Raw genomic sequence first — 13,802 nt, 5'->3', positions numbered from 1 at the left:
TAGTGCTCTTACCTAGTGCTGTGCAAACCGCAACTTCCCAAAGCCAGTCCTGGTCATCAGGACAGTTGCAAGGGGTGGGCACAGAGAGCAAATGCTTGGGATGCCACCCTGCTATTCTGGGTCACTCACTGACACATGAGCTCTTAACAGGGAGGGGGTTGTTGACAGCAGTCCTGGTTGCTCTACTCTTTGAATATGAATGAGATCCGATACGTACAAATATTCTGAGTGGCTGTGGGAAGTCCTGGCTTGCCAGGAAGCATCTCACTGTGGAGCTGAGGGAAAAGCTTCGTCTGTCATATGTGCACTGGGACTGCTCCCATTGCCCCCAGCTCCTCCTTTGCAGACCCAGGGGTGGGGCACTGGGAATACCCTTCTGCTGCTCTGCACCTAACACATGAGAAGTGTCCAGTCGTGCGATGGAGGAGGAGATCCCAGATCACACCGAGCTGTGTGTAGCAGGCCTGGGTCCCGGGCTGCAGTGTCTCTGCATTAGCGTGGATGAGAATAATGTGTTTCCCGGGGTTCTGCAGCTGATCCAGGAACTCAAGCCCGACTGGAGCCCACAGAAAATCCAGACTAAGGTACTCCACATCTGCTGTGCACCACTGGCATACACAATGCGTGCAAAACGTTCTCTGCACACAAACATAAGAAGCGCCATCTCCGGATCAGACCTTCGGTCCATCAAGTCGGGTGATCCGCACACGCGGAGGCCCTGCCAGGTGAACACCTGGCGTAATGTAGTCACCCGTATCCCTCTATGCCTCTCGTAAGGAGATGTGCATCTAGTTTGCTTTTGAATCCTAGGACGGTCGATTCCGCAATAACCTCCTCTGGGAGGGCATTCCAGGTGTCAACCACTCTCTGCGTGAAGCAGAATTTCCTGATATTTGTCCAAACACACACACACACTGCACTCACTATATACGTGTTGCACTCGCTCTGTGTAATGCGCACACACATTCAATCTGTAGCTTCTTTTACTATTTGGCCAAATACGAATACCTGGGCAAATTATAAAAGAGGCATCGTGAAATCAGAGATGAAGAAGGATTCAGCACAGTAGATCCCTGGATTATTTGTATTCCTATTTAACCCTTTATTTGGCCTCGTTGCTCAGAAGCAACAGGTGGGAGATCTGCATCTCCAAATGCCTGTTTACTTGGCACCGTTGCTCTCGTTCAACGTCAAAGTCATACACACCCACATTGCACTTGACCTCTAAACGGCGTAGCTGAGCACTCGCTCATATGTTCTAGGAGTTTCGCTCACAGATTTGAATTTGAATTACTCACAGAAATACTTGCAAATCTGGGTTTTAGAACTTGTTGCTCGCAGCAAAAAAATGTGCATGCATACGGCCAATCCTTAGAGCAGACTTTGAGTAGCTACGGTGGCTGCGGCTCGAGGTCAACATCCGCGCATGATTGAAGGCCCTCCAGAGGGGGCCCTGAGCCACCAGTGGGGGGTGTTAGAAGGAAAGAGGCGCTGGCGCTGGCTGACTACCACAGGATCCTCCTGTAGGCAGGCAGCTGGTGTCTCTCCTCCTCTCCAGCGTCTTGTGGCACTCCTGGAATCTCAGATTGGCACACAGTGTGCGATACTTCTTGAGAGGGCGATCGGTAGACACATATATGTGTATCCACACATACAAACTGCAGTTCCTCTGAGTTATACACACACAATGCACTCTGTGCAACACACATGCACACAACTAAAACCACATGTTGCACTCGCTGCAGCTGTGCCAGACTTCTAGGGTATGACACTGTCAGCAGCACTTCCCTAGGATATGGAAAGTCTTCTGTTATCTGGAAGGAAAGCATCAACGAACTCTCTCCCTTCCCCCAGCAACACAACAGAAGTGTCACCGGTCTGACACTTCATCACAAACGTTCTGGACTCTTCCAGGTAGAGAAACTGCCACAAGCAAGATCGTGTTTTATGGCCTGTTGTTCAGATATCTGATGCTTTTACATCTCAAAGTCCAAAAAGTGGGGTTGGAATAACTGTCGAGTCAAGTTTCAATGACAAAGAACTCTTCCAAAGACACTTGACCCAACATGTGGGATCTAAGAGCGTACCTCAGGGGTAGTCAAGTAGGTTCTGATCTTAACACCTAGGAAGAAATCAGTGAATGTGGCCTCCAGCACCTCTAATTCCTGCACTTGGAAGAATTCGCTCTCATTGAAACTTGATGATAGGCTGAGCTAAGATCGAAAAATGTTGATGAGTGTTAGAAGATGCAGCGAGTTGTGTGGGTTAGAGGTGGGTACAGGGAGACAGTAAGCCACTCACTCCAGTAAGGACCAGACATTTCTTGAGATATTTCTATCAGACAACCCTTTGCACTGGGTTCAGAACAAATTACAGCACAGAGACACTACTAGGTTCCCTCCTAGACACAGCTACACAACACCTCAGCACAGGCAAAAAAAAAAAAAAAAAATGCTGATTATACAACTAGATCTCACCACAGCTTTTGACCTGTTAGATCATGACATCCTACTACAAATACTAGAAACAATAGGAATCACAGGAAAGGTGCACACATGGTTTCAAGGATTCCTACAATCCAGGACCTACAGAGTAAAGTAAAGACAAACAAAGAAAAATTTAAACCATGGTCCAACCCCTGCTGCGTACCCCAAGGATCGCCATTATCCCCAACACTCCTTAATCTCTACATTGCATCCCTCGGCACCTGCCTAGACAAATTAGGCTTAACCTCTTATAGCTATGCAGACAACATCACCATCCTCCTTCCTTTTGATCAACCAACATCCTCCATGACAGACACACTACATAGAAAAGTAGAAACAGTGGCTACATGGATGAAAGAACACAAATTAAAGCTGAACCCAGACAAAACAAAATTTATACTTCTCAAAAAAAAATAAAACCCAACCATAACAAACTTAGTAATAAACTCAATCACATACCCCATTCAACCCACCCTTAGACTTCTGGGAGTGATGATAGACAGAGGCTGTACCATGCAACCACAAATCAACAAAACATTACAGAAGTCATTCGCAGTCATGAAAAACTTAAGGCAAATCCAAAAATTCTTTGAGAAAACAATTCTAGCTCATGGTCCAATCCCTAGTCCTAGGACTTCTAGACTACTGCAACATCGTCTATCTCCCCTGCCCCACAGTCATGATAAAACAACTACAAACAGTACAAAACACAGCTCTGAGACTGATGTATTCACTGAAGAAATACAACCACATCACCACCGCATAGCTCGACTCACACTGGCTCCCAATACAAGCAAAAAATACTATTCAAATTCTAATGTCTACTATTTAAAGCAATCAATTGAGACAGCCCAGCCTACTTGACCGCCTTATCCAAACTGACACAACATGGCAAAGGAGAACTCAAACACCATTCACACCCCCCCCAATCAGAGACGTCAAACGCAAAAAAATGTATGATGGCCTACTGGCCATGCCGGCAGCGAAACTAGACTACCAACTCTCCAATCTATTGATCACAACGCCAGACTACAAAACTTTCAGAAAAGAAATAAAAACCCTGCTATTCAAGAAATCCATCAAAACAAACTAACTCTGCAGGAAGCATTTCAATCCCCACAAGTAACCCGCTCAACTCTGTAACTCTTCTGAAAATGTCCAGATAACCTCTTATGTAATCTGCCTTGAACCGCAAGGTAATGGTGGAATAAAAATCACTAATGTAATGTAATGTTCTTTAAAGTGGATGCTGGATATTTTGGAAATCGTTTAACTCAGGGATCTCAAAGTCCCTCCTTGAGGGCCACAATCCAGTCGGGTTTTCTGGATTTCCTCAATGAATATGCATTGAAAGCAGTGCATGCACATAGATCTCATGCATATTCATTGGGGAAATCGTGAAAACCCGACTGGATTGCAGCCCTATAGGAGGGACTTTGAGATCCCTGGTTTAACTGGAGGAAAGGTGACTGTGTATTTGCATGTTTTTGCATATGTATGTGGGGAGGGGCAAGCCTGTAAACTTTTCTTGTTCTGGTTTCTCAGCTCTTTACTGAAGGTCTTACCAATAAGCTCCTAGCTTGTTACCTGGAGGAGGAAATGGATGATGCGGTGCTCATCCGTGTCTATGGAAACAAGACAGAGGTGTTAGTAGACCACGAAAATGAGGTGAAGAGCTTTCTACTCCTTAATGCCCATGGGTGTGCCCCCAAACTACACTGTACCTTCACCAATGGCCTTTGCTATGAGTTCACACGGGGAACGGCACTGGGACCTGAGCATGTCCGAGAGCAACATATCTTCAGGTGGGACCAATACTAGGGACAGGGACAAGGCTGATACAATTGGGTTGGGACTCACAATGTGTCATCTCACTTCTTTCAGGCTGATAGCACAAGAAGTGGCAAAATTTCACAGTATTCCCATTGCCAATGGTCAGTGCCCTAAAGCTGACCTCTGGTATAGACTCCACAAGTACTTGGCCTTCATTAGACGTGAATTCTCTGTGGGGAACCAGGACAGCCCCAGGTAAGGAGAGACTGCAGGTGCTCTGGAGGTCTTTCTCATTGACCCTGCCCTGTAGTCCATCAAAGGAAAGGCTAGAAAGGTGAATCCCGGGGCTCAGGCTCTGATGTTAGCTTTATAGACACCATTCCATTTACTGTTAATCTTCAGAGGTGAGGAACATACATAGGATAGGAATTTTGACTGTGACTATCGATATTCGTGGCCTCCTGAAACATGGTCCATATTGTGAAATATAGCCCGAGACGTGTGTTGTGATTAAACATGAACAGAGAGACCGATTCGTTTTTTTCATACACTTGTGATCACACTAAAATTCCTTTCAATATATTTATACCCTATTTTTGGCTATTTTAAGCAATTTTCTTTTCTGTGGCATATTTTGATGTGATATTCATATTGTCCAAGTGCTGTAACTTTTTCTATAACCCACAGACAATAACTTAATTTTAGATCTACTGAACATAGATGCACACAAAGACTTAAATTTACAATAAAATGTACCAGTAATAGTATATAACCCTAAATATAAGCAATAAAAAGAGGTGATGTGTGGTCAGGGATGCTGGGAGAATGGACATTTGATCATATAATCTCTTCAATGAAGAAAGCCCACTGGCTACCTCTACATCATCAAATTACTTAGAAAACTCTTTTATTGGTTGTAGAGTCACTGTACCATAAGCGTCTATTAAACCCATATTTACCATCAAGATCTCTTAGGTCAGAAACTCAAAACCGCCTCAGAATCCCAACATATCAAGAAATTGTGCATGAACACGTGACAATGGCTACTTTTTCAGTAACGGGTCCCAAACTTTGGAATTCCTTATCAGTATCTATAAGATTAGTGAACACTTGACAAGTTTAAGAATGATCTTAAAACGTTCTTATTTGAAGACGCTTATAAATCGTAAAGATATAAGATGAAGATAAAGATTTATGAGTTCTGCAAAACATAAAACCACCCTTTACTATCAAAGTTTGTTGTTCAAATTACCCTAAATTTCTGTATATGTGAAATGTGAGATTCTTATTCTACAGTATGTATCACCAGATTTTAGGTTGTAAGCCGCCCAGAAGGACTGTCCATGGTGCGGGACAAGATTTTAATAAACTTGGATGGTGGTGGTTGGAAGCCGTGGAGATGCCCAGCATTGCACTTCAGAGAGCACCAGCCACCTCCTCCCACCACACTGTAATTCACCCTTTCTCCCTCCATGGCCCATCATTACACTTTAACAATTTATATACCCCATAAAACTATGCGGTTTACACATTAGCTACAACAAATATTATCCTGATCACCCTTTAGACGCTAAACATTTAATCCTTTCTCTTCCCCTTGTATTTTAAGAATGTAAGCCATCCAGATATTAAATTTGACATAAGGGGTAGAAACTCTAAAGAAACTTGAAACATAAGGGGTTGGGCCAGAAGGATGAATCCTAGAGTCAGGTAGGGCTCCTTCAGCTTGCATTAAGTATCTCCGGATGGGCAGTTCCACTGTCTATCAGGAAGGCAGAGCCAGACATGAGAGCAGAGTGAAGGCCAGGAGCTGTGGAGAAGGGTCATGATGGTGTTTCCTCTTTCCCATAGGCTCCCTCCGGAAGTGCCACCTATGCATGTTCTAGAAGAGGAACTAGCCTGGATGAAAAAATATCTGTCTGCGCTTGACTCTCCCATACTGCTTTGCCACAATGACCTGCTATGCAAGAATGTCATCTACAATGAAGAGGAAGGTGGGTGGACCCTGCTCTCTCCAGAGGGTGCCAGCCTCAGAGCACCCACAATAAGGGAAGGAGGAAGAGGGGCACATTTAGGGAATCTTTTTCCCATGGAGACTGTCATGGGATTGACAATGTAGAGAGGAAAATGGGGTTTCTCGACTTCCCCTAGATTACCAGTAAGAGCTGGTGGCTGATGAGAAGATGAGTGAGCATAGTAACAGATGACACCGAGAGAATGGCATGGTCCATCTAGTCTCAAGGCTCTCTCACTCTGGCCAATGCACTTTTCAATTGTGTCACTATGAGAGTAGAGTAAACGCAGACCTCTTTCTGCCTCCTGCAGGTTACGTGCGCTTCATTGACTATGAGTACGTGGGATATAATTACCAGGCATTTGACATTGGGAATCACTTCAATGAGTTTGCAGGTGAGTGAGTCTCTGCTCCTTCGCCCTTCTGTCATCTCCCTCTTTGCTCATCACTTCTCTCTTGTTTCCAGGAGTGAGTGACGTAGACTTTAGTCTGTTCCCCAGCAAAGAGCTGCAGATGCAGTGGCTCGGACATTACCTGAAGATGTACAAACAGCTGAGCCAGGCGGGAGGCGAGGTGACCAGTTCAGAACTGGCAATTCTCTATGTCCAAGTGAATGCATTTGCCTTGGTAAGTGCGATTGGTTTCCCCATTCTTACTTTAATGAGTCCCTTCTCACCCCCATTTCATTTTCTAGCTCAGTCAACTTTGCTTTTTTAAAGAGATGTTATGGGTATCTGCGACTGGGTTGTGTCTTCTGTTGATGGCATCCTTCTCTTTTGCCCGTGCACTCTTCCCTGTGCCTCACCTCCAAGGCTAACTGTCCTCAATGACCCAGTATTATCTAGAAACCTTTATACCTTAGAGAATCAGCCACTACCCCTGGCTTTCTGCTCAGGATTCCAGGAATCCTGGTTAATGAATGTGGTTAATGAATGTGCACCCAGGGGAATGACCTGCAATTTGAGGATAGCTCATTTCTTGCCCTCCTCCACCGGAGCAGTAGGGAAAAGGTCCTGGCAACTTTCAGTCACGCTGCAAAACAGTAAAATGGCGTATTCTTGAGTGTCTGTGTAGTGTGTTTATTTATAAGACCAGTATCATTCCCTTTATCAAAGTGATCCTGGTTCTCTCCCTTTCCGCAGGCTGGACACTTCTTCTGGGGACTTTGGGGTTTGATTCAATCCAGATTTTCCAAAATCCAGTTTAATTTTTCCAGGTAAGTGGCTCATTGGAGAGCTCTAGCTTTCCAGTGAAATCTGGGTCTAAGAAGGAATCTGCCTCCAGAACTACCCCCTCCCTCTCCTCCTGTGCTCCACTGCACCGGTTCAGAAGTGGTTTTCCAGCATGTCTGAGGTCCAGCTTTTGCATTGAAAGGGGGGGGGGGGGGAAGGAACAGACTGACCTAGAATGCAAAATCCTCTTTCGCCTTCCAATTACACAGAAAGTGATTTTCACAAGTTCCAAACAAGCTCGTTTAATCCTTTTCTGCATCTGCCTTGCAATTGCAACTGGTGGATGTTGTACCAGCCTCTTCCAGGTTCTCAGGAAACATTACAGTCCAGTCAGTAAGCTCTTTAAAGAAGACTGACCTCTGCTTCAGGAGAGCTTCGTGTATTCTGTTCAGTTATACAAGTGTCTTTCTACTTCACTATTAACAAACCTGTCAGGTGTGTGTGTTAAGCACTACCACACACACCTGACAGCCACTGCACAGATAGGTGTGAGACATGGCCCCTTCTCTGGGGAGCTTACAGTGCATTCAGGAAGAATCAGAGAGAAGGTGGATTAATAGGTGAAGTTGAACTAAAGAGAGAACCCAGTTTATCTAACTGCTAAAGCTGTAAAAATTCAATCTTTGCCCTGCAAAACACCCTCTGTATGAAAAACAGGAGCAGACTTTAGAGACTTTAGCCAGTTTAGGTCTTTTGATGGTAAATGCCCCAGGTCCACTTCAACTCCAGCCACATGGCAGCCCTTAGGTTGAGTTTGTGCTCCTGAAGCCTGCCAGCAGGGGGAGCTGTGGAGGCAGATATATAGTCCATGAATGGGCAATGACCAGAACAAGCTATAAAAAAGATTCCTGGGGCAGGAGAGCCTCAAAGAGCAGAAAGAAACTGACAGATTAAAAATATATACTGCCTGTTCAATAAAATATGCTACATATATCTTAACCTATACCAATCTAGTCCCTTCTCAAATGTTCCCGAGACCCTCGCTCTCTCTTTGTACAAGGAGGTACCATAGGAGCTGATGCTGAATCGTGAATTACGCTCACAAATTACAATGAGATTGTCCCTTGATCATACTCATTTTAAAAAGACCTGGATGGCAGCAATTTTGGTAGCTGGCCCAAGATAGTGAAATGCAAGATTTTGTTCTGACTTTAAATCTTTTTAAAAAACTGCTGAAAAATCATCTATTGTCAGAGCATTTCATAAATAAGATGTCTACAAAGACTGAATCTTGAAATGAGGGTTTTGAGGTTTTTACTTTTTGTTTAAGAGATATAGAATTTGTACATTTTATGTACGTGAAAATTGCAGTCCACCTAGTCGATAAGCGGAAATTTTTTTATAATAAATAAATGAGACCCTAACTCTTATGTATCTACACACAAGACAAATGCTCACTCTCTCTCCTCACTCATAATCTCTCGTGTCCTTATGAGACCCTCACACCCCTCATGTGTCTATATCAAGGGTGTCAAAGTCCCTCCTCGAGGGCCGCAATCCAGTCGGGTTTTCAGGATTTCCCCAATGAATATGCATAAGATCTATTTGCATGCACTGCTTTCATTGTATGCTAATAGATCTCATGCATATTCATACTGGATTGCGGCCTTTGAGGAGGAATTTTGACAGCCCTGGTCAATATACAAAATCTTCATTCACTCTACTCGTGTACTCACGAGACCCTCACTCTCAAGTGTCTACACAGAAGACAAACTCTCTCATGTATCCACATGAGACCCTCACTTCCCTTCATGCATCTGTATACAAGCTCATGTCCTCACACTCTCTCATGCCCACATAAGACCCTCACTCACTCTCTCCATGACAGGAAATTCTCATCCTATCATTCTTTTTCCCAGATATGCTGCTATACGACTGAAACAGTATTTCCATGTGAAACCAATGGTGATGGAATTGTGTTCCCAAAGTGGGAAAAGCTGACACCATCCCCTCTACCAGGGTCTGAAGACTACTGTTTCATCTGCGTATGTTTCATGGAGCCAAGGATCAGAGATTTTCCCTTCACACATGGATCTGGTTAAGGAAACCCCAAGACCTGCAATAAACTACTGAGTTGAGGCCTCTTAAATTCCTGAAAAGGGATCTTTGACTAATGAAGTCTGTCACCTCAGTCACACACTGGGAGGGGAACTGTCCCAATGCCTCCATCTTCCCTGTCCGGCTCTCTCGTTCTCTGCCCCTTCCCCCATTCCAGGTGGTGGCTCTTTGGTCCTCTCTCCTCTAGAAATGCAGTGCCAGGTATGCAGAGAAAGTTCATCAAAATGTGCAATTAGGAGAGAACCCACAGACTCTGCTTCAGAGGCCAGTTTCCCCCTTCAGTGTGTTTATACTTGTTTTTGTCTATTTCAAGTCATATACTGCCATTTGTGAGATATCACATTGGTTTTAAAATATTTACTACAGTAGAAATAACAGAAAGTAAGGCAAGGAGGAAAAGAAACAACCTAGTGAAGCAGAATGGTAGCAAAGGAAGGAAGAGGAGAAATATATTTTGCAGTCACTCCACCAACCCAGCCAGCACCAAAAACTTGTGAGAAAGAGAATGCTTTGTAGCCTAATATTTAGAACAGGGGACTAAGATCCAGGGAAACCAGGATTCAAATTCTTCTATGGTGCCTTATGGCCAAGTCACTGAACCCTCTGTTGCTTCACAAGTGGGAACAATTGTAGGGCCGGTTTATAAAGCCGCAATGGCATTTTGCTTGCAGCCCACAGGAACTGAATGGGCTTCAGTGCATTTGCTGTGAGGTAATCACTACTGTGGCTCTGGGGTCAGGGAATACCTAGTGTAACTCACCCTGGACCGCTACCATTAAAATGGGATTTCAGATTATAATTCAACTGGTGAAGCTCAGCCTCAGCACCCTGAGGTTGTGGGTTCAAATCCCAAGCTGCTCCTTGGGACCCTGGGCAAGTCACTTAATCCCCCCATCGCCCCAGGTCCATTAGATAGAGTGTGAGCCCACCAGGACAGACAGGGAAAAATGCTTGAGTACCTGAATGTAAAGTTGTAAACCACTTACGTCATAAGTGGTATAGAAATACTAAAAAATAATTAAACCCTTCAGTGGAGCTGAGATGTAGAAAGCCAAAGTGAGAGTCGAGGCAAGACACGAGGGGGGATTAAGGGGCGTTTATCATTTTGAGATTGCAAGGCTTGTAGAGGGTAAGAACATTGAAGTGCTGTGTTGGTTGACTGGCATGCCTGCTTTAAATGCAAGAACCATGATTTGAAGCTTCGCTCTATAGGTTACCAGTTTCCTTAAGCAGAGGAGATACTGGATGTGGTCAGTAGGTTTTGGTTTATAGCAGTATTCTGAGTTATCCGAGGACAGATTGACAAATTCCATTGAGAGTCAAGTAGCTGGTCATAAGACCATAAATTAAAACAGAGTCTCTATCCAAAAATAGACAGAGAACTCCAATTGGATGGAGTCCTAACTCCAACCCCTGGATCGCTAAGGTTGAATGTTGCCACTCTTTGGGTTTTGGCCAGGTACTAGTGACTTGGATTGACCACCGTGAGTACGGGCCATTGGTCTGACCCAGTAAGGCTATTCTTATGTTCGTATGTGAGCCAAGTCTAGGACAATTGAGCCATTGTGACATCACTGATGAAGTTGGCTCTTAGGCATTGGTGGAATGAGGCTTTATGACATCAGTCTGGAATGTTGCCAGGTTCTTTTGACATGAAATGGCCACCGTAAAGAGGGGCTACTGGGCTAGATGGGCCATTGGCTATTCTTATGTTGTTACTCTTACCCACTGTTGGCTATTCCCTCTATAGTCTCCCACCCTATCCACATTGTCATTCCCTAGCTGAGAATTCACCTGGTTTATTCTCTTTGACATAATTAGATTGTAAGCTCTTTTGAGCAGGGACCATCTCTTACGCGTTTAATGTATCGTGCTGCGTGCGTCTGGTAGCGCTTTAGAAATAATAAATAGTAATAGTTGTAGACTGTAGAAGCAAGATTTTGCCACTGAAAAAATCTGAGATTCAAAGAACAGCCCATTTGTCCAAAATTACGAACACGTTCTAAAGGGAGTATTGTACAATAAGTCAAGTTTGTAAAGCAACATGAGATTTTAGTTAATAACGTGAACAGGTCAGGCAAGAGAGGAGAGGGTGAGGTGCTGGAAAGAGCTCAGTACAACAGCCCTTGTGAAGGGGCAGCTGGGGCTGGAGAGGTCAACTCGCACATCAAGCAAACAGCAGGTGCACTTGTTCCATGGTGACCAGTCAGAGCTGGGCTTTAGCACCAGCCATGGGAGGGGGCTACAGACACCGGAATGTGTAAGGCTAATCCAGTCCACAGGAGAAATGTTATGCTGGGGGGAGTGTTACTAGTTCAGGGGGCCACTTTGTATTCTGATGAGCTGAAGGAGAGCCGCCATATATCTTCCCATGAGGGGGTTATCATACTGCTGATCAGTGTGCGTCAATGACATCCGTCCCCACCAACCCACCTTCAAATTCATTGGGGGCTATCCTCACAGTTTGGAGCATTTCCAAATCCACTCTCTTTTGTCTATTGAGAAATGCCTTGTTCTTCACATACGTGGGTTCTTCTGCCATCCACTTCCGCCTTTCTGTCTTGAGCTTGGGTAGAGAGAAAGAGTAGAAGGGGAAAAAAGCCAGAAAGACCACGGGGGCCACCCCAGAGATCTCCAGGAGCTGCCAGTGACCCGTGGGCCTTACACTGAATTGTGACTGTGGAGGAGAGAGGGATAGAGACAGCCTCCCCTCACCGAGGGGGGAGGGAGAGAGAGAGTGAGAGAGAGAGGGATACAGACAGTCTCACCCTATTGTGTAACTGAGTGAGGAGGAATTGAGACATCCTCCCCCCAATGCATAGGGTTACCATGTTTGTGAAGACAAAAAAAAAATAAGACACAACTCTACCCACAATGCCCCCCACCTTTCACCCAATTCCTTGTTCACCCTTCCCATTCTCTGTAGCCTTTTAGTGTTTCTCTCTCTCCTCCCCTACAGGTGTTTCTCTCTCTCCTCCCCTGTAAGTGCTTCTCTCTCTTTCCTTCCAACCAATCTTCTGTTGTTTCTGCCCTCCCTTCCTCCATGCTATTTCTCCAGCATCTCACAATGTTGATTCTTCAGCCCTCCCTCCGTTGCTGCTAACTTCCCTTCATGATCTCTCTCTCCAACTCTCTCCGCCCCAGCTGCTGTAATCTTCAGGCAGCCGGCAACGGCAAGGTGAACCTTCTGCTGCCGGCGTGCCCCGGAAGCTACCTCTCTCCAGCAACTTCCTGTTCCTGCCTAGGTGGAACCTGCAGAGAGGTGGCTTCCAGGGCAGGCCAATGGCAGCAGCCGCACCTCATTGCCACTGCCAGCTGCCCAAAGGTTCAACTACAGTGGCTGGGAAGGAAGTAGGTGGGAGTTGGGAGAGCCAGCTAAATCCGAACAGACTCCCTCATTTGGAAAAAAAACAACCTTCTGGACATGTCCAGGTTTTCCTACCAGTGTGTGACAGAGGAAAGAGAGAGATGAAGCCAGTAATTGTCTGGTAAATAAGAGGATTACAGTGCTGGGCTCTGTATCTCCCAGAGGTCTTCAGGTGCAGGAAAGGAGCCTTGGAGTCCTTGGATCCCTCTCATCAGCCTCAAACTTCCAGACACTCACAGCCCTCCGCCTGGTCTATGGACAGCCTTCTCTTCTCCTGGAAACTCAAACACCAACACACTTCTGACAGGTGGATCTTCTTCCGATAGCAGGTCCCGGAGAGGGAGAAAGGACCTCTCCTTTTCAGATCCAAACAGGAATCTCCCCTCTACAGCACTTTAAGATAGCTTTCAGTTGAATTGTATGAGGTTAGACAGAACAATTCTGTTCCTACTTTGATGCATAATCAAGAGATTTAAAATGCAAATAAAAATAATCTCTCCCCAAATGAATGATTTAGTACCATGAACTGTGGAACCTCTAAAGCCACTTTAATAAAGAGGAATGTATGACATCCCCTTCCGTGTATATTTTCTCTCTTAAGAAACTCCACTTACTCATCCCTATTTACCCTGAGAGAAACCCAGGTTTGCCAGTTTATACACAATCCCCCTTCACATTGAATAAGCAATAAGGGACCTCTGGCCTGGGGCAACCTGTGACCCATGACAGGGGTCATCCTGGAGCTCACAGCAACTCTTCCACACATGCTTATGACTTCTGTCTTTCTGCTGCAAAACCAACTTGATGACATCACTCTGGAGGCCCCAGATCACAAGAACAGCCATACTGGGTCGGACCAATGGTCCATCTAG

At 45.1% G+C, this 13,802-nt stretch overlaps 1 protein-coding gene across 1 annotated transcript; it reads left to right on the top strand.

Moving 5' to 3' along the window:
• The first annotated feature begins 199 nt into the window (after positions 1–199).
• Positions 200–13,501, top strand: ETNK2 (ethanolamine kinase 2). The gene is made up of 8 exons (XM_033918891.1): positions 200–584; positions 4,032–4,291; positions 4,371–4,514; positions 6,111–6,253; positions 6,585–6,668; positions 6,740–6,900; positions 7,416–7,489; positions 9,365–13,501. The coding sequence occupies exons 1-8, from the start codon at positions 420–422 to the stop codon at positions 9,444–9,446; spliced, it is 1,113 nt and encodes a 370-aa protein (XP_033774782.1). The 5' UTR covers positions 200–419; the 3' UTR covers positions 9,447–13,501.
• The last annotated feature ends 301 nt before the right edge of the window (positions 13,502–13,802 follow it).

This window comes from Geotrypetes seraphini, chromosome 13 (genome assembly GCF_902459505.1).
Source record: "Geotrypetes seraphini chromosome 13, aGeoSer1.1, whole genome shotgun sequence".
Classification (NCBI taxonomy): Eukaryota; Metazoa; Chordata; class Amphibia; order Gymnophiona; family Dermophiidae; genus Geotrypetes; species Geotrypetes seraphini.
This window is presented reverse-complemented; position numbering and strand designations above follow the sequence as displayed.